Here is a 20,498-nt window from a genome sequence, read left to right on the forward strand (position 1 = left end):
GGCTTATGCAGATTAGTCCCAGACCTCTGGAAGAGCGTATTGTTCAGGTTGAGTAAGGGGAAGATGACTACACCTCAAGGAAGGGGTGTCAATGTCTTCCCCCTAGTTTATGAAGCTTTAGGGCTTATGGTGTAGTTACCCCTAGGATTGCCTCAAGCTCTTGTGTGGGATGAACAGGAATGAACCAGGCAACACCTATTTTCAAGAAAGTCATCCCATGCTCAACCTACTTGATACCATTCAAGGACAAAAGTAGCCTTGTTAAAAAAAAAAAAAAAAAAAATTCTTGGAAGGCAAGACAGCTGTGCCAGAGAAAAAAGAGGGACAGCCACCAATTTACATATGCCTGATTATCAGCTTGGTCTGATCTGACTTCCCGCAAAAAAGTGTATCTTAGAGAATACTAATATATTAAGGCTAAGATGCAATGGCTTCCTAATGAATAGTTTTCCCTTCTGCTTTTTTAATTAAAAAAATTAAAAACTGACACATAACAAATGTATACATTTATGGGATACCATGTGATGTTTTGATAAATGTATACATTGTTATATTTAAATCAAGTTGACGCTATCTTCTGAAATATTTACCATTTCTTTGTGATTAAAACACATTATTTATAGTTACCCTGTTGCTCATTAGAACATGACAGATTTCTTTATGAAAGACCCTTTACCATGCAACTTGGTTTTTCTCTACACAATCTATATTCAATACTGAAAAAGAATAAATGCCCAATGCTTAGTGTCATGACTTTGTGTCCTGAGTGTGATATAACATACCTAAAACAGTTATTCTAACTAAATATGCACTCCTCTCAAATGTCTTTGGGAAGTAGTCAATAAAACAACAGTAAAATGGGGCATGAGAATTAATTGCCTGGCTCATGTTCCATCCTGATGTAGGGAATAAGTACTTTTAAAAAACAACTGTTAAATGTGCATACAGCATTTTTAAGGGGAAAAAAGATGAAATTTAGTTTATTGTCTCCTATCATGCCATTTGTACATTTATACGTTAATGTCAAACTAAGTTTCTTTGGAAAGAAATAAAAGCATTATTTTCAATAATGCAAATTCCTTCTGTGCACGCTACCATGTTTGGTGAGAATGGCAACTAAGACTATGTATCACAACACAGGCCTTGCTTGGTATTCAGAGTCTTCCATTTACATCAATTAACCTCACCCATCTTGGCTTCTGGATGGAGGCATTGTTTCTTACATTAATTTCCTGCTTTGTTTATTTAGCCAGATGCATGATCCAATCTGTTCTTGCTAACTTGGATCCCCAGTTTATCATTTCCTTAGCTCTAATTGCTCCTAACACATACCTTTTCTCTTTACTGGTTTCTTTCTGGGAATTTTCTTTCACATGTGTCACTTCTGTGGACAGCCTTCTACCTGGTCTATTGCCCTTTCACCACTTTAGATGAGTTAACTGTATCTGAAGGAAGGCAACAGAAGATGCTTCTCTGTTCTTATGTTATTTTACATATCAAAGATCACTTCTGTGGGCAGCCTTCTACCTGGTCTATTGCCTTTTCACACTTCTGAAGGAAGGCAACAGAAGAAGCTTCTCTGTTCTTATGTTATTTTACATATCAAAGATCAACAATGATTACACTGCATTTTAAGTGTAATTAATTTTTTTCATAAAAGTTAACCCATGTTCATGATAAAAAGATTCTTCTTAAGTGGAGAGAAAAATGTCAAAATAAAAACAAAAATGAAGAACATAAAAAATTGCAAGAGAAAGCAAAATCAGGTAAGCTCTATTTCACAGTACTCAACATACATTCAGTAGAATTAGATGAGGAGATGCTTTTATTATAAAAGCATATGAGGTTTAGCATGATACTGGGATTATGATTAGCATGTATATGTGTTAGAATTGCTATTTTTAGGCTCAAACCTAAGCCATTAGTGTCCTAGACCTAAAGATATGGCCTCTTGAAAGTCCACTTAATGGAAAAGGGCAGAAAATGTTATCCTTTATAAAAAACAAGGCTCTGGGTAAAAAAATACACTTAAAAAGAGACACAAGTGACAATATGAACTAGTTATATGTCAGGAAGTCTATTTTCAATAAGGTAATCCAATTTGCTTCATGAATAAGAAGTGGCTGACAGGATTGATGGTAGGAACTACAGACTGGTAGAGGGCTAGGTATACAACAGGCCAGAGTAAGTCTGGAAGCACATTCTGTTTGTCAAACCTAGTTTACTATTTGTTCCATATACTACTGTACATAGTGAAAATACTATCTAGTAGAGCATTTACTAAGGAGAATGACAGAAACTGATCATACAGACCTAACCCAAACATTTACATAAAACCTTTTTCTGGTATATAGCCAAGTAAATTACAGACTCACATAAAAAAGTTAAAACAAGATACAAAACATTTCAAATTGTTCCAAAGAAACTAAGCAGGAAGGGCTGGGGATATAGTTCAGTTTGTAGAGCCTGACTAGCATACATGAGGCCCTGGGTTCAATCCCCAGCACAGCAAAACACAAAGAAAAACAAAAAGTGAAAAACCCACAAAAAAACATAGCAGGGTTTTATAACTAAAGACAGACAAATCCAAATAACAACAAAAGCACTATATAACTGGGCACAGTGGCACACATCCACAATCCCTGCTACATAGTAGCCTGAGGTAGGAGGATTGTCAGTTCGAGGCTATCTGGACAACTTAGTGAGACCCTGTCTCAAGATTTAAAAAAAAAAAAAAGGCGGGGGGGCTGGGATCTGGGATTTGTGCTTAGTGAGAGAGCACCCCTGGGTTCAACCCTCAACACCATTCCTGCACCCCACAGACACAGAGCACTGAACAGGTTATGTAGGTTCTGACTCAAACACAAAGAAGAAATATCAAGAGGTTCATCTACACACCCAGGAAGGCTATAGGGATTATATATTCTGATGATAAGGAACTGGATGATCTTCTTCAAGTCCCCCACCCTCTTTTTCTAGGTAACATATGCCTTAGTAAGGAATAGCAATAATATCCTGTTTAGTTACACATATATAAAAAGTTAGGTTTAGCGGGAAAAAAAAAAAAAAATCCAACAAGAAAATTAAGTTGAATTGGAAAACTGGAAAATTCAGATTATTACAACTGTTTAGGGGCTTTATTATTTCTTTCCTCACAAATGTCCTTAGATTCAAACTGAACTATAGTTATAAAGAAGAGAAAGGAGGAGACTTTTCTATTCTTTTTTCTTCTATTCTAATTTCAAACCTTTATTTACTAAGCATGGAATGACTAACTTATTATCAACTCTATGAATTCAAAGTCCCTGACAAGTTTCACATTTTCTGACATTAATTCCAAGAAAATATCATATCCCAATATTAACTGGATTTTTATAAGTCAAATTAATGAAACTGTTGAAAGGTATAATCATTAATTCAAGGACAAAAGTTTTTCTCAGAATACAGTATCTACTTAGTTTGATTTATGCCAACACTTATGTTAATCAAAAGGAGATTGTAATTATTTGCATATACTTAGTGTTTAGAATGTTGCTGGCACAGAGTGGTTCCTAAATGTTAGTTTTATCATTCATACTAATAATTATTAGTAATTATTAATATTTTAAGACATTAACACAAAGTACAACTTTTTTTTGAAAATCAGACCATTACCTCATTTTAATTAAGATACTAAGAAAACATCCATTTAAATATTTGCTTTTAAGGCTCTGTTTTGAAAATATTTCCCATAAGTGACAAAAACTGATCAAATTTTATTAACTAAACCTAGCATACTAATCCCACAAAGCCCATCCACAAACTCAGTGTAAATAATTCATCTTAGGGTACTGAAGTTTCTACATTTTTTTGGGTGTGTGCGTGCTGGGGGATCAAATCCAGGGCCTCACACATGCTAAACTAGACTCTACCACTGAGTTACAACCACAGCTTCTTGAATGTTCTCACAAGAAAGGCAAAAATCCCTCCCTTCCTCAGCCCATAAAGGACCATGAACTGAAACACCCTTCCCTCTATCTAGTCCTGAGCTTTTCATACTGGGTTATGTGTACTCCAGATAAACTTTTATGACTTTCTAGAAACTAATTCTACTTGAGAATTTTAGAGAGCAAATATTAAGCACAGATTGGCCTCACTTTGTATGGTAGTGCAAAACTTGTAAAAATTACTGCATAACCTGAAGTTTTGCAAAGCAATCACAATAATCAAAGGGGAAAAAAAACTATGATTATTCTGTGATCTTTAACAATTTTTGTTAAAACATTAAAATCTCTCTTACTGTTGATTACAAATGTATAGGGAAATGAAAAAATAAAACTAATATTTATTTAGTATCATAATTTAAAATATCAGAAACAGCTGGGCACCTGTAGTCCCAGCTACTTGAGAGGCTGAGGTAGGACAAGTCCTTGAGACCAGGAGTTCAGGGACAGCCAGGGCAACATAGTAAGACCTCATCTCAAAATAAAGAAATAAAACATCAGAAATGTTGATCATTAGAATGTTTAATTTCTTTGCAAAAATCTAGCAACAGTAGTTTAAACTATGCTTGCTTCTTTTCATTGCATAATTTACAATATGAAGCATCTTTTCCGTGCCTTGAACTGTCATAGTTCTTTATTCTAACTTTGCGTCACTCCTAACATTTCATTCTTTGTGCTTTCAATGTTGTGAAACATATCTGAGAATTCTTTTAATGCAAAGTTTTCTGACTGTATCACTTCCTGTAGGACACTTTCCTTCTTGTCATCACAATCACCTTCCAAGTTCATGCTGATAGGCCCACTTTCCCAAAGTTCCTCTGGCTGCATGTCTTGTCTGTCAAATGGCAGAAGCATCAACATGTCCCCATTCAGCTATTTCTTTGGTAGTTCATTTATGTTCAATTTAAATTTCATTTTGAGCATTATCACTTTTTGTTTCACTGTTGCATTTTTACCTCTGTTTGCCAATTCCTTCTTTCAATTATCAACTTTTAAAAATATCATGTGGAGGCTTGAAGATATAACTCAGTTGGTAGAGTACTTGCCTTGCAAGCATAAAGCCCTGGGTTCAATCTCCAGCACCACAAAAAAAAAAAAAAAAAAAAAAAAAAAAAAAAAAAAATGTGGGTTTATCACTTAGAGACACGAAGAAGGAAACATGACTACCTAATTTGCACACTGTGCATCAAGTGAAGTATATACAGGATTGATTGCTGACAGATTTTGAAAGAAGTGTTGTGACTAGTCACTAATTTAGGATGTGCCTTGCAAGCATAAGGCCCTGGGTTCAATCTCCAGCACCACAAAAAAATAAAAAAATAAAAAAAATGTGGGTTTATCACTTAGAGACAGGAAGAAGGAAACATGACTACCTAATTTGCACACTGTGCACCAAGTGAAGTATATACAGGATTGATTGCCGACAGATTTTGAAAGAAGTGTTGTGACTAGTCACTAATTTAGGATGTGCACCTAAATCACACTGAGGGCTAGCAGTTATTACTTTATGCATGCACTCATAGTTGAGATCCCATGGTAAACTGAAATTAGAATCATGTTGTTGTGGGGGAATGATGAATTTAAACCACAGTTAACTGAACCATGTGATTGCAGGAATCATGCAATATGAGAACTGCCTATAATATAACCCATTATTTTGATACTGTTTTCTAGTTAGACAAATTGAGTGTGACAAAAATATGAATGATTTAATATTAAAACATGAGGCTTCAATGAAATCATGTTCTTCTTTCCCAGACTACCAGATATGTGAGGTTGTTTTCTGTTATCAGGGAGACTTTGGTGATAAAATTTGAGAAGCCCAGCCCTGTGGATAGAATGATCAAATACATGGGAATCCTGCTTCACAGAATGTGCTTCTGGGGTACTTGGGTAGGCATAAGAAAATAGGCTGTAAATACCAGGAGAGAAAAGGTAGAAGGGATAAAGAAACCATACCCTACTGTATGTAGACATGCTTCAATTTTTTAACAACTTACTCTCATTACAACCCTGATGTGGTATATATCGTTAATGATATTTTTATGTATAAGGAAAATGGAATTTGAGGTAAGGTCACCACATTAAGAAGTATGAAAAAATCTAGATTAATTCAACTCCATTTACAAATAATATCCAGATGTATGGACAGTAAGAATGAAGATGGCAGAGTTGGATTTGTATGCTTGTCCTAATTTGAGGGAAATTAGGAAGTTTTTGTCTTCCTAATGATTCTGTCAAACATTAACACTTACTCGAAGCTTTCTCAGAATCCCCAGTCTTAGGAAATTCTTCCTCTGTATTTTACTAACAACTCTATTAGAGTTGTATCATCATTTTTGCTTATATGGTTAGAAGCTGTCAAACCGAGCTCAATAATTGTAGACAAGGCAACAGGTAACTGATTACTGATTAACTTTTACTTGCGTTGGGTTTTGTTTGCTCTTCTTTCTCCAATATCTTTGTTCTGCTACTAAAGAATGAACCCAGCTCCTCTACCATTGAGCTATACTTCCAGCTCCATTTCCAATATCTTGAAGTAGGTTTTTGATTTGACATCTTCATTTTTATGTAGGTGTTCACAACTATACATTTCCAAATAAGCATAGCTTTAGCTATAAGCCTATTAAGTTTTGGTACGTTTTTTCATTTTAAGTCTTCTCAAAGTATTTTACATTATTATTTCTTCCATAACCCATTGGTTATTTAGTAGTATTTCTAGATATTTGTGAATTTCCCAAATGTCTTTCTGTTATTAATTTGTAATCTTACTCTATTATAGCTAGAAAACACACCTTGCATAATTTTAGTCTTTTTAAATTATTGATACTTGCTTTCTGACCTACCATATAGTCTATCTTGGTCAATGTTCCTGTGTATTTGAAAAGAATGTGTATTCTGTTATTGAGAGAAGATTCTATATGTCAGTTAGACAAGTAAGTTGATGGTATTTTTTGTGCTTTTTATATCCTTACTTATTTTTGTCTTTTTGTTCTACCAATTATAGAGGGAGATGTGATAAAATTTCCAATTATAATTGTGGATTTGTCTATTTCTTATTTCAGTTTGTCAACTGATAAACTTCATTTGTTTTGAAGCTCTAAAGTGTATACACATTTAAAATTATCATGTCTTCTTGATATATTGATCCCTAAGGATCATTAGGTGATGCTTCTCTTTATCTCTGGCAATACTTTATGTTCTGAAGTATACTTTGTCTGATATTAATACGTTGCTCCCCTTTTCTTGTGTTTAGTATTTGAATGGCATGTCCTTATATTTAAACTCAAGTTTCTTTTAAAAGAACATATATGGTTAAATTTTGTTTTATAACAAATCTGACAATTTCTATCTTTTAATTGCAGTGTTTAAACCATTTATCTTTAATGTAATTATCAGTGCATGTGGGTTTAAATATATTAAGTTGCTACTTGTTTTCTTTGTCTTATCTATTCTTTGTTCCCTTATCCCTATCTTTTTTGGAATCATTTGGGTACTTTTTTTTTTTGGCGCTGGGGATTGAACTCATGGGTGCTTTACCACTGAGTCACATCCCTAGCCCTTTAAAATTTTTTTTTATTTAGAGAAAGGGTCTCATTAAGCTGCTCAGGACCTTGCTAAGTTGCTTAGGACCTCACTAAGTTGCTGAGGCTGGCTTTGAACTTGCGATCCTCCAACTTCAACCTCCTGAGTCACTGGAATTATAGGCGTGTACCACCACACCTGGTCATTTGAGTATATTTTATAATTTTATCACCATTATTGGCTTATTAACTATACTTCCTTTTTTTTTTTTTAGTGGTTGCTCCATGACAAGGGCTGTCACACTATGGCACACAGGCCAGCTGAGGATCAAACCAAGTGTCGCACATGTGCCAGGCAGGTACTCTACCACTGAGCCACATCCCCAGCCCCTCACTGTGTGTTTTTGTAAAATAAAGTTTTATTGAAACATGTAGCCATCATCCATTTGTTTATCTATTATCTATAGCTGCTTTCAAGTCACAACGGCAGAGTTGGATAGTTATAACAAAATTATATAACCTGTAAAAGTTAAAATATTTACCATCTGAACTTTTACAGAAAAAGTTTGCTGGCCACTGCTCTAAAACTTAAAAATTAAGATCTTGAAACATATTGCATAATTGTACTCCAAATATAAAGTGCCTCAAATACTGACTTAAAAAGTCTATCCTCAGGAGATATCAAAGTCAATTCCTCAGATAATTACTCACATTGTTTTCCTGGTTCTTGTTATTTTTCAAGAGTGTGATAATACAATTATGAATAAAGAAAGCAAGAGTAAGCACTCCAGTCAGCTGTGGGAACTGATATCTTATCTCTAGGAGAAAAAGAAAGAAAAAAGTTAAAGCTGACAAGTAGAAAATGAGTATCAGTAGCCAATAAAAATCAGTTGTCTCTGTTTTGTCTAGGGAATAAGAATATTAAAACATTCTCAAGGTCAGCATTATACTTAGGCAAAGCAGTTATAATGTGGAAGAAAAGGAATCAAGAAATGTCTATTTTGTATAGGTACTTTATTATTTTATTTTAAATTTTTTATAGTTGTAGAAGGACAGCATGCCTTTATTTTATTTATTTATTTTTAATGTGGTGCTAAGGATCTGTGCCAGGCAAGCACTCTGCCACTGAGTTATAGCCCCCGACCCCTGTATAGGTACTTTATATCAATTATTCCTGTTTGAAGTCACATGACTACTACATGGTAAAGCAGGGTCTGACTCTAAAATCCTTTATTTTTCTAATACCTGAATTTGTCAGAAAATTACTTCTAGAAAAGGACAGAGAGTAGAAATGGTCATTTAATAGCTTTTGATGATAGCACTAAAAAGCACTGTTTAAGCTGGACAAAGTGCATTCCTATAATCCCCAGGGATATGCAATCTGAGATAAGAAGATTGTAAGTTTGAGGTGAGCCTCAACAATGAAACCCTGTCTCAAAATAAAAACTAAAACAACAACAACAAAAGGGACTGGGGGTGTGGCTCCGTGATGGAGCACTCGGGGTTCAAAGTTGCCAGTCCTGCATTGGGTGGGGGGATTGCTTAAAAGTTTTAGACATAAATGTCTGCTTAGAGGGACTGATTAAACTGATACAGTTGCGCAGTGGTATCTGGTATTTTTTTAAAATATTTTTTTTAGATGTCAATAGACTTTTATTTTGTACATTTATTTTTATGTGGAGCTGAGAATCAAGTACAGTACCTCACACATGCTAGGCAAGTGCTCTACCACTGAGCCACAACCCCAGTCCCAGTATACAGTATTTAAAACTGTGTTTTATTTGGGTTTGTGTCTGTGTCCTCTATTCTGTACCACTGATCTACCTTTCTATTTTGGTACCAATACCATGCCATTTTTGTTACTATTGCTTTGTAGTAGAGTTGAAGATCTGGTATTGCGATACCCCCTGCTTCATTCTTTCTGCCAAGGATTGCTTTAGCTATTCTGGGTTTCTTATTCTTCCAGATGAATTTCATAATTGCTGGCTCTATTTCTGTAAGGTACATCATTGGGATCTTAATTGGAACTGCACTGAATCTGTATAGCACTTTTGGTAGTATGGCCATTTTGACAATATTAATTCTTCCTATCCAAGAACATGGGAGATCTTTCCATCTTCTAAGGTTTTCTTGAATTTCTTTCTTTAGTGTTCTGTAGTTCTCATTGTAGAGATCTTTCACCTCTTTTGTGAGATTGATTCCCAAGTATTGTGAATGGGGTAGTTTTCCTAATTTCTCTTTCTGAAGATTCATCACTTATGTATAAAAATGCCTTAGATTTATGTGCATTGATCTTATATCCCACTACTTTACTGAATTCACTTATGAGATCTAAAAGTTTTCTGGTGGAATTTCCTGGTTCCTCTAAGTATATAATCATATCATCAGCAAATAGGGATAGTTTGAGTTCTTCTTTTCCTATTCGTATTCCTTTAATTTCTTTGGTCTGTCTAATTGCTCTGGCTAGAGTTTCAAGGATGATATTGAAAAGAAGCGGTGAAAGAGGGCATCCCTGCCTTGTTCCAGTTTTTAGGGGGAATATTTTCAGTTTTTCACCATTTAGAATGATATTGGCCATGGGCTTAGCATAGATGGCCTTTACAATGTTAAGGAATGTTCCCACTATCCCTATTTTTTCTAGTGTTTTGAGCATGAAGGGGTGCTGTACTTTATCAAATGCTTTTTCTGCATCTATTGAAATAATCATGTGATTCTTGACTTTAAGTCTATTGATATGGTGAATGACATTTATTGATTTCCTGATGTTGAACCAACCTTGCATCCCTGGGATGAAACCCACTTGATCATAGTGCACTATCTTTTTAATATGTTTTTGTATGCGATTTGCTAAAATTTTGTTGAGAATTTTTGCGTCGATGTTCATTAAGGATATTGGTCTGAAATTTTCTTTCCTCGATGTGTCTCTGTCTGGTTTAGGTATCAGGGTAATATTGGCTTCATAGAATGAGTAAAGGGGCTGAAAATATGCAATGGAGAAAAGATAGCCTCTTCAACAAATGGTGCTGGGAGAATTGGAAATCCATATGCAACAGAATGAAACCAAACTCATATCTCTCACTGTGCACAAAACTAAACTCAAAATGGATTAAGGATCTCAGAATCAGACCAGAGACCTTGCATCTTATAGAAGAAAAAGTAGGTCCAGAGCTTCAACATGTCGGCTTAGGACCAGACTTCCTCAACAGGACTCCCATAGCACAAGAAATAAAAGCAAGAATCAATCACTGGGATAGATTCAAACTAAAAAGCTTTCTCTCGGCAAAGGAAACTATCAGCAATGCGAAGAAAGAGCCTACAGAGTGGGAGAAAATCTTTGTCAAACATACTTCAGATAGAGCACTAATCTCCAGAATTTATAAAGAACTCAAAAAATTCTACACCAAGAATGCAAATAATCCAATCGACAAATGGGTTAAGGAAATGAATAGACACTTCACAGAAGAAGATCTACAAGCAATCAACAAACATATGGAAAAATGTTCAACATCTCTAGTAATAAGAGAAATGCAAATCCAAACCACCCTAAAATTCCATCTCACCCCAATTAGAATGGTGATTATCAAGAATACAAGCAATTACAGGTGTTGGCGAGGATGTGGGGAGAAAGGTACGCTCATACATTGCTGGTGGGGCTGCAAATTAGTGCAGCCACTCTGGAAAGCAGTGTGGAGATTCCTTAGAAAACTTGGAATGGAACCACCATTTGACCCAGCTATCCCACTCCTTGGCCTATACCCAAAGGACTTAAAATCAGCATATTACAGAGATACAGCCACATCAATGTTCATAGCTGCTCAGTTCACAATAGCCAGATTGTGGAACCAACCTAGATGTCCTTCAATTGATGAATGGATAAAGAAACTGTGGTATATATATACAATGGAATATTACTCAGCCATAAAGAATGATAAAATTATGGCATTTGCAGGCAAATGGATGAAACTGGAGAATATCACGCTAAGTGAGATAAGCCAATCTCAAAAAACCAAAGGAAGAATGATCTCGCTAATAAGTGGATGATGACACATAATGGGGGGTGGGAAGGGTTAGTGTTGGGGTTGGAGTTGGGTTTAAGGAGGGGGGCAGGAATGGAGGAAGGAAGGACTGTATAGATGGAGGGGAGGGGTGGGAGGGGTGGGGGGGAAGAGAAAAAATGGCAGAATGAATCAAACAACATTACCCTATGTAAATTTATGATTACACAAATGGTATGCCTTTACGCCATGTACAGACAGAGAAACAACATGTATCCCATTTGTTTACAATAAAAAAAACAAAAAAACAAAAACCAAAGGACAAATGATATCGCTAATAAGTGGATGATGACACATAATGGGGGGTGGGAGGGGTTAGTGTTAGGGTTAAGAGTTAGGGTTAGGGAGGGGGGCAAGAATGGAGGAAGGAAGGGCTGTATAGAGGGAAAAGAGGTGTGGGAGGGGTGGGGGGAAGGGGAAAAATAACAGAATGAATCAAACAACATTACCCTATGTAAATTTATGATTACACAAATGGTATACCTTTACGCCATGTACAAACAGAGAAACAACATGTATCCCATTTGTTTACAATTAAAAAAAAAAGAAAAAAGAAAAAAAAATAAAACTGTGTTTTGTTGAGGAAGATTTTTTGTGGGTTTACTTTTATTTATTTTTTTAAAAAAAAGATGTATGGGGCTGAGATTGTGGCTCAGTGGTAGAGCACTTGCCTAGCATGTGTGAGGCACTGGGTTTGATCTCAGCACTGAATATAAATAAGTAAAGAAAATAAAGGTCCATCAACAACTAACAAAAATATTTTAAAAAATAAAATAACATAAAAAATACAATGTGTATACATAGATTTATGGGAAAAATGTATGGATGTATGAAGGGAAAAATCTGGAGGAATATTCATAAAAATATAAGTAATGGTTATCCGTGGCTGACAGGATTTATTTTAAATTAATTATTTATCTCTATTTTACAATAAATACAAATAATAACTTTTTTTTTTGGTGGTGCAGGGGATTGAACCCAGGTCGTGCACATGGTTAGGCAATTGAGCTACATCCCCAGTCCATAATAACATTTTAAAACTACTGCCAATTTCTGTTTTGAGGTCTGCTAATAAACAAGTAAAAAATTGATTTTATGTAGTATAAAACTATGATTTACTTGAAAATATTGCTGGGTCTAGGTAAAGCAGGTGGCAAAATGGAAAACAACCTACCTCAGGGGATATCTTTGGTAAGAAGTATAAGTATAGAAAAGTCCACTAGCTCTTTGCTATAATATTTTAGGAAAGGAGGTGAGTAAAAAAGAATCAAGCACTAGCCCTAAGAGAAATGAGAAGGTAAGCCCCAACAAAATCATATATTCTGTTTTCTATCAAGTTTTTTGTTTGCCTGTTAGCTTTCATCTGAATTTTTATTTGTAGAAGCAATTCAAAGTGTATTTCTCTTAGGTAAGTCTTCCCCTTTTCTGTCTATAATCTTTTTAAGTTTTTTATATCTCAGCAATAAAATAAAAATAGGAGGCAATTCCCACTTGTTTTTTTATTTGAAGAAAAATCTCTTCATAAATTGGATCATTTCAGGGCTGGGGTTATAGCTCAGTGGTAGAGCACTTGCCTAGCATGTATGAAGCACTGGGTTCGATCCTCAGCACCACATAAAAATAAATAAATAAAATAAAAAAGTAAGGTGTCCATCTACAACTAAAACTATTTTTTTAAAAAACTGGATCATTTCACACCAATAAGCAGCATTATACTTACATAATTATAGAAGCACCACTTTTAAAAAGATAACAATTATTATTATTTACAGATGAACTTAGTACTTATTGATATGTTTAACAAAGAAACAACTGAAAAGCTCTTTAGTAAGAATTCAAAGTAAGTAGCTAAATAGAAAAAAACTGAAAAAAAATCAACATTTTTCTTATACACCTGTAATAACTGGTTAGAAGCTGTAAGGAGATAAATTCAAGGATCCCATTTGCAAAATATATGAAATATTCACAAAATTATGAAGTAGACTTAAATTTGGCCTACAAATAAATTTAGTATTAACATGCCAAATTTACATTAAAATATTTTAAAACTTTACTGTGACAGCTGTGGATATACTACTCAGATCTCCTTTCAAGTGAGAACTTGAAGCAAGGAGTAGTTAGCTGATAGCCTAAAGCTGCAGCCCCTTGTGGATCTGCTGCCCTGATCAAGCAGCAGTCATATTTTACTGGGCCTCTCTGAGCCAACAACTGAGCATAGCAGAGTACCAGGGCCTGACTACTTTTGCCTAGTCCTGGATTTCTATACAGGTATCTTTAACAGAAGTTCACACTGGATTAGCTAAGACTTTCTGAATTTATTTCTGCTCAGTCCAGCTCCTTTCCTTCTCTTTCATAGAGCTCTGAGCCACACTGTGGTCTTATATAGTCACCTGTGACTCCTGCCCCGCTCCCCAATCCCTTTATCTTTCATTAAGGGCTGCCCCAATAAATTTCTTAATCTTCTCACCCCATTTTGGTGTGTGCTCATAGGAGAACCTGAACTGACAGAGTTGGTATTGGAAGTGGTCTGATAAAGAAGGCAGTAAGAAGGGATTTGGGTCTTGGATCACTTATCATTCAACTTTCAATTATCATCCATGCTGAACTTATGCTACCTTCTAAGGTTCTGATAGTGTTTTCACTATCATTATTTTGAGGGATATCCTGTTGATTCAGAAAGAGTGGATAAATGAGGCTATAGTACTTTTAACCTTTTCCTTCTTTTTGGTAGTATTAGACTGTAGCAGTTCCATTATGAATTCTGTTTGTGGGCAGGGAATTACAGGACTATTTTTTTACTGGTCTCATGAATACATAGAAGCCCATCTTCCAAGTAAGGAGGAGGGAGAGTCTCATCACTGACCTCCAGAGTTATTTTTAGTTTTAAAAGAGAAGGCTTTTCATGTTCAAGTTTTTGCCTTTTAACCCTTTTTCCTATCACCTCCTCAACAAATATTCTTTCACTAGCCATTCAAATCCTCATAATTTCCTACGCAAATCATGTTATTTCAGGCCTTAACTGTTGTTTAAACATGTTGTTCCCTTGACCTGGCATATTCCTGCCGGATACTCCTTCTTAGAGAACTCCTGTTGGCCCTTAAAAAATTCTCTTTTGAACCCTTTTCTTCTAACCCTTAACTTATTTATATAGGCAATTCCTCTATCCTGCTATATCTATTGTATATATCTTTGTATTATGATTGTTAATTCACAAACTGATCTTAATGCTTAACTACAATCTCATGGAGGGCAGTGGATCATCTCTTACACTACAATGTGTGTCAAATATTAGGGGTACTCATTTATTTTTAAAAATTAAAGGACTCCCAGCCCATGGGAAATGTTCAAAATTCTGTTTTAAACTGCCTTTAGAATGATTTTGCTTTTTTGCCAAGATTTATTGGTTTTCAATAAACTCTTCAATTTCGCTGAACTTGTCCTTCATAGCAGTTATCCTCTATTACCTCTAAGTCATTTTGTGAAGTGATTATTAGTTGGTCCTTTACTACCTTTTCTAATTAAGTCAGATGATATCACTTTTAGGTTTCTAACTTGTTAAATTACAGTGGGTAAATATCCAGCTTTTTGCAATTAACTAGACACTTTCTGAACAAATTTCTTGAAAACCCGAGATACTTTTAAATATACATTTCACTCAAAGTGTATAATTAAAGTTTTTAGTGTGTTCACAGAGTTGTGCAATCATAACCATAGTGCTTCCTTCCTACTGTATGGATATATAGTATTCCATTGTATGGATATACCACACTTTATTCATTCATCAGTGAAGGACCCTGGATTGTTTCCACTGTTGGCTATTATGAAAAATGCTGCTATGAACATTCATGTGAAAATTTTTATGTAGAAAACATGCCTCTTTAAAGAAAACATTTACTCTATAATAAAGAAAACTAGTAGAGTCTTTAACAAAGTGGTTTTAAAGAAGCCCCAAATTTCTGATATTTCCAAACTGCTTACTTTATTCCTTTGAAAAGGCACATCAAGAGAGAATGTAAGCAGGGGTCAGGGATGTAGGTCAGTGACAGTGGTTGCCTAGGATGTGTAAGGCCCTGGGTTTGATTTCAAACACTAGGGGGTCAGGGTGGGAAGGAGAATCAATATAGGTGCATGCAGAAAGGGAGAAGATAATTGCCATACATATATCTAAGAAAGGACTTATATCTATAATGTATAAGGAACTTACACAAATCAATAAGAAAAACCCAGACAACTAAATAAGGAAATGGGCAAAGACTTGAAAAGGCACCTCACAAAAGAGGAAATCCAAATGGCCAATGAATATATGAAAAGGTGCTAAAGTCATTAGTCATCAGGGAAATGCAAATGAAAACCACAAAGTAATACCAGCACTTGCCCACCAGAAAGGCTAGATGAAAAACACAGAAAATAAAGTATTAGTGAAGACATGGAACAACTAGAACTCCTGAACACTGTTGGTGAGTAAATTGGTACAAGCATTTTGGAAACCTGGTTGGCAATATCTACTAAAGCAGAACACAAGCATACCCTTTGACCTCGCAACTCTACTCCTTCACTTGTACTTAAGAGAAGCAGTCAAATATTTCACCAAAAGACTCAGATGAGAATGAAGAGTGCAACAATAAAACTTTTAGTCAAAAACTGGTGACAACTCAAATGTCCACAACTGGTAATAATAAACTGTGGTAGATAAGCGATGAAATACCAATTTACAAATATGTGCATTAATAGGGCTCACTCTCACAATATAATGTTGATTGAAAGAAGTCAGACCACAAAGAATACATACTGCATATTCCACATACATATAAAATGTTTTAAAAAGCAGGCAAAACTAACTTTTGGTGTTACAACAGTGGCTACAGGGATATAGTGACTGGTGGGAGGCCAACAATTTCTGGTTTTGATCTCAGTGCTATAGCAGAAGCTCAGTTTGTGAATATTAAATAAGCTGTACCTTTATGAGTTCCACATTTTTGTACAGAAATGTCCCACTTCAACAAAAACTTCAAGTTTTATTATATTTGGAGGCACTGTATTAATGAGTGGTAAAATGTATTCTGATCTGCTCTGAAATTTTCAAAACACATGGGAGTAGAAAATTTTATTTTTCTAGTGACAGAGGAATATAATACTGCTATCAAAATGGCAAACTACTCCATCATCCTTGAAATTCACTGTCTGAAGTCAGTTTCAAAGCATTGAATAGTTTTTCATTTTAGAAATGTCATTTTTTCTTTTTTATTTTATTTATTTATTTATTTATTTTTGGTGCTGGGGATCAAACCCAGGGCCTTCTGCTTGCAAGGCAAGCACTCTACCGACTGAGCTATCTCCCCAGCCCCAGAAATGTCATTTAAAAAAATATATATATTTTTATTATAATCAAATGGGGTACATCTTATTTCTCTGTACATGAAGTAGATGCATACCATTTGTGTAATCATACATTTACATAGGATAATGGTGTTTGATTCATTCTGTTACCCCCCCCTCCACTCTTAGAAATGTCATTTAAGTTACATTTTATACAAGCAACAATAAGTGGTGGTGACGATGTGGGGAAAACAGTACACTCATACATTGTTGGTGGGACTGCAGATTGGTGTAACCACTTTGGAAAGCAGTATGGAGATTACTAAGAAAACTTGGAACCACCATTTGACTCAGCTATCCCACTCCGTGGTTTATACCCAAAGGACTTAAAATCAGCATACTACAGAGATACAGCCACATCAATGTTCATAGCTGCTCAGTTCACGATAGCAAAACTATGGAACCAACCTAGATGCCTTTCAACAGATGAATGGATAATGAAAATGTGGTACATTTAAGCAATGGAATATTACTCAGCCTTAAAGAAGAATGAAATTGTGTTATTTGCAGGTAAATGGATGGAACCAGAGAAGATCAAGCTAACTGAAATAAGTCAATCCCAAATGACCAAAGGCTGAATGTTTTCTCTGATAAGTGGATGCTGATCCATAGTGGGGGGTGGTTAGGGAAGAATGAAGGCTCTTTGGATTGTACAGAGGGAAGTGAGGGGAGGGGTGAGGCAGGAAAAGATGGGAAGGATGGTAGATTGAGACAGACATTATTACCCTATATACATGTATGATAAAAATATAAGAAAAAGAAATGTAAGAAAATATGTAGAATATGCTATGTGAGATGTTCAGAAAGGTCTCCAAATCTGCTTTCTCAATAAAAAATAAATAAATTGCAACTTAAAATTCATATTAGCTGTTAAAAGTTAAATAGTATTATAAGGCTTATAACAAAAACTAGTATTCTCTTGCTTCATATCTTCCCTCCTAAATTCTGTTTCTCAGAGGCAAGTAATTTTAACTCTTCTACTAGGCATATTTTAAATTATTATCTAGCTTATTTTTACATATTTATTAAAGTTAAAATCTAGCTTCTTCTTCATATTACTATCCTACTAGGAACTGAACCCATGGGCACTCTACTATTGAGCTCCATCTTAGTTCTTCAAATATTTTATTTTGAGAAAGGGTCTTGCTAAGTTGCCCAGCCTGGCCTTTAGTTTGTGATCCTCTTGCCTCAGACTCCCAAGCTGTTGGGATTATAGACATAAATCACCGTGCCTGGCCTGATAGAGCTTCTATTTCTTTATCTAAATTTTGGGACCGGTGGCCTGCCTGGAGGAGGAGCGCGGCAGGTCGCTTGGTCTAGGAGTGACTGCATCAGAGCTACAGGCGGTTGCCAGAGGAGGAGCTGCGCGGCGAGCTGTTTGGACTCAGAACGACCGCTCCTGAATACCGGGGGTTGCCCGGAGGAAGAGGAGAAGTGCGGCGGGTCGTTTGGTCTAGGAGTGACTGCATCAGAGCCACAAGCGGTTGCCAGAGGAGGAGGCGAGTGGTGAGTTGATTGGACTAAAAGCGACCGCTCCTGAACACGGTGGCCTGCCTGGCGGAGGAGCGTGGTGGGTCACTTGGTCTCGGAGCCATTGCTCCTGAACACCCGGGGGGCTACCCCGAGGAGGAGAAGGAGGAACAGGTTGGGTCACTTGGACTTGGAGTGATTGCCTAGGGCTACGGGCGGTTGGCGGGAGGAGGAGACGCGAAGTGAATTGCTTAGACTCCTAGTGACTGCGTCGGAAACCCGGCCGCTGTCCGGAGGAGGAGGTGTGTGGCAGGTCTCTGGGTATCGGAGCTATTGTACGGGGCTCCAGGTGGCAGTTCAGAGGAGGGGCCGCATAGCCAGGCGATTAGGTGCAGAGCAGGGTCCCAGGAGCTAGGTGGCTTCTTGGTGGAAGAGCCGCACAGAGACACGCCTAGGGGCGGAGCGAAGTTTCCAGGACTGTGGGCAGATTCTCTGAGGAGAAGCAGCCTAAGGAGACTTGTCTGCGAAGGGAGAGGCTCCCAGGCCCAGGAGGTAGGTCTGGGCCCCTGGGAACGTTGCAGAGGAAGACAGCCCAGCCCAGGCGGTAGTTGTAGATTGAGGGGAACCTCTAGGAGGGGAACTGATAAGCGAGACGTCCCCACCGAGTGAGTCTTCCCTGCCGGGTGAGGTTTTCCCACAGGGACGGTAAAACCAGAGACACAGGCACGAACAGGACTTGCCTCAGCCTGCACCCTAGTTCCCCGTTGGAAGACCATTGGTCAACAAGTAGAGGCACCTCTGCCCACTAGCAGGGAATATACCCCACCTGAGGGTCACCACCCCTAGAGAGGCAGCTTCTTCATGGAGCTCCGAATTATCAACTTCCTCCGAGACTTCAGGCTACTGAAGGATAAGAGGGGATATACTAGCAATCTTCAGGGACATTATAAGTCAATAGAGGAAATCTGCAATATCTTAATGACCCACTGATTCCTGAACAATATGAGAAAACAAGGGAAGAAAATGCCCCAAACCAATCTAGATGTTACATCAATAAAATCCAACGACAGCATGGCAGAAGAAATGACAGAAAGGGAGTTCAGAATGTACATAATTAAAATGATTAGGGAAGCAAACGATGAGATGAAAGAGCAAATGCAGGCATTGAATGATCGCACCAATCGACAGTTAACAGAGCAAATTCAGGAAGCAAAAGATCATTTCAATAAAGAGTTAGAGATATTGAAAAAAAGCCAAACAGAAATCCTTGAAATGAAGGAAACAATAAACCAAATTAAGAACTTCATAGAAAGCATAACCAATAGGATAGAACACCTGGAAGACAGAACTTCAGATATTGAAGACAAAATATTTAACCTCGAAAGCAAAGTTGAACAAACAGAGAAGATGGTAAGAAATCATGAACAGAATCTGCAAGAACTATGGGATATCATGAAAAGGCCAAATTTGAGAATTATTGGGATTGAGGAAGGCTTAGAGAAACAAACCAAAGGAATGAATAATCTATTCAATGAAATAATATCAGAAAATTTCCCAAATCTGAAGAATGAAATGGAAAATCAAGTCCAAGAGGCTTATAGGACTCCAAATACACAAAATTACAACAGACCCACACCAAGGCACATTATAATGAAAATACCTAACATACAAAATAAAGACAGAATTTTAAAGGCTGTGAGAGAAAAGAACCAAATTACATTCAGGGGGAAACTAATACAGATATCAGCAGATTTTTCAATCCAGACCCTAAAAGCTAGAAAGGCCTGGAACAACATTTTCCAAGCTCTGAAAGAAAATGGATGCCAACCAAGAATCTTATACCCAGCAAAACTTACCTTCAAATTTGATGATGAAATAAAATCCTTCCATGATAAACAAAAGCTAAAAGAATTTACAAAAAGAAAGCCAGCATTACAGAACATTCTCAGCAAAATATTCCATGAGGAAGAGATAAAAAACAAAGAAGCATATCAGCAAAGGGAGAAATTACCCTAAAGGAACTGTCAAATAAAGGAGGAACCAAGATGTGTCAAAAAATAAATAAATAAATAAATAAAATTTTAAATATG

The 20,498-nt window shown here is 36.4% G+C and overlaps 1 protein-coding gene across 10 annotated transcripts in view; it reads right to left on the reverse strand.

Moving 5' to 3' along the window:
* The window catches only part of Slc38a9 (solute carrier family 38 member 9), a 109,765-nt gene that overhangs the window by 9,639 nt on the left and 79,628 nt on the right, over positions 1 to 20,498 (reverse strand). For all 10 annotated transcript variants that reach the window (XR_007109081.1, XR_007109082.1, XR_007109080.1 and 7 more), the window contains one exon: positions 8,219 to 8,325. Coding sequence is in view for 7 of the 10 variants with exons in the window: in XM_047555434.1 (XP_047411390.1) it covers positions 8,219 to 8,325 (107 nt within the window). In the remaining 3 variants the exon portion in view is untranslated. The remainder of the gene's footprint in view (positions 1 to 8,218; positions 8,326 to 20,498) is intronic.

The sequence above is a fragment of the Sciurus carolinensis genome, chromosome 6 (genome assembly GCF_902686445.1).
Source record: "Sciurus carolinensis chromosome 6, mSciCar1.2, whole genome shotgun sequence".
NCBI classification, from domain to species: Eukaryota; Metazoa; Chordata; class Mammalia; order Rodentia; family Sciuridae; genus Sciurus; species Sciurus carolinensis.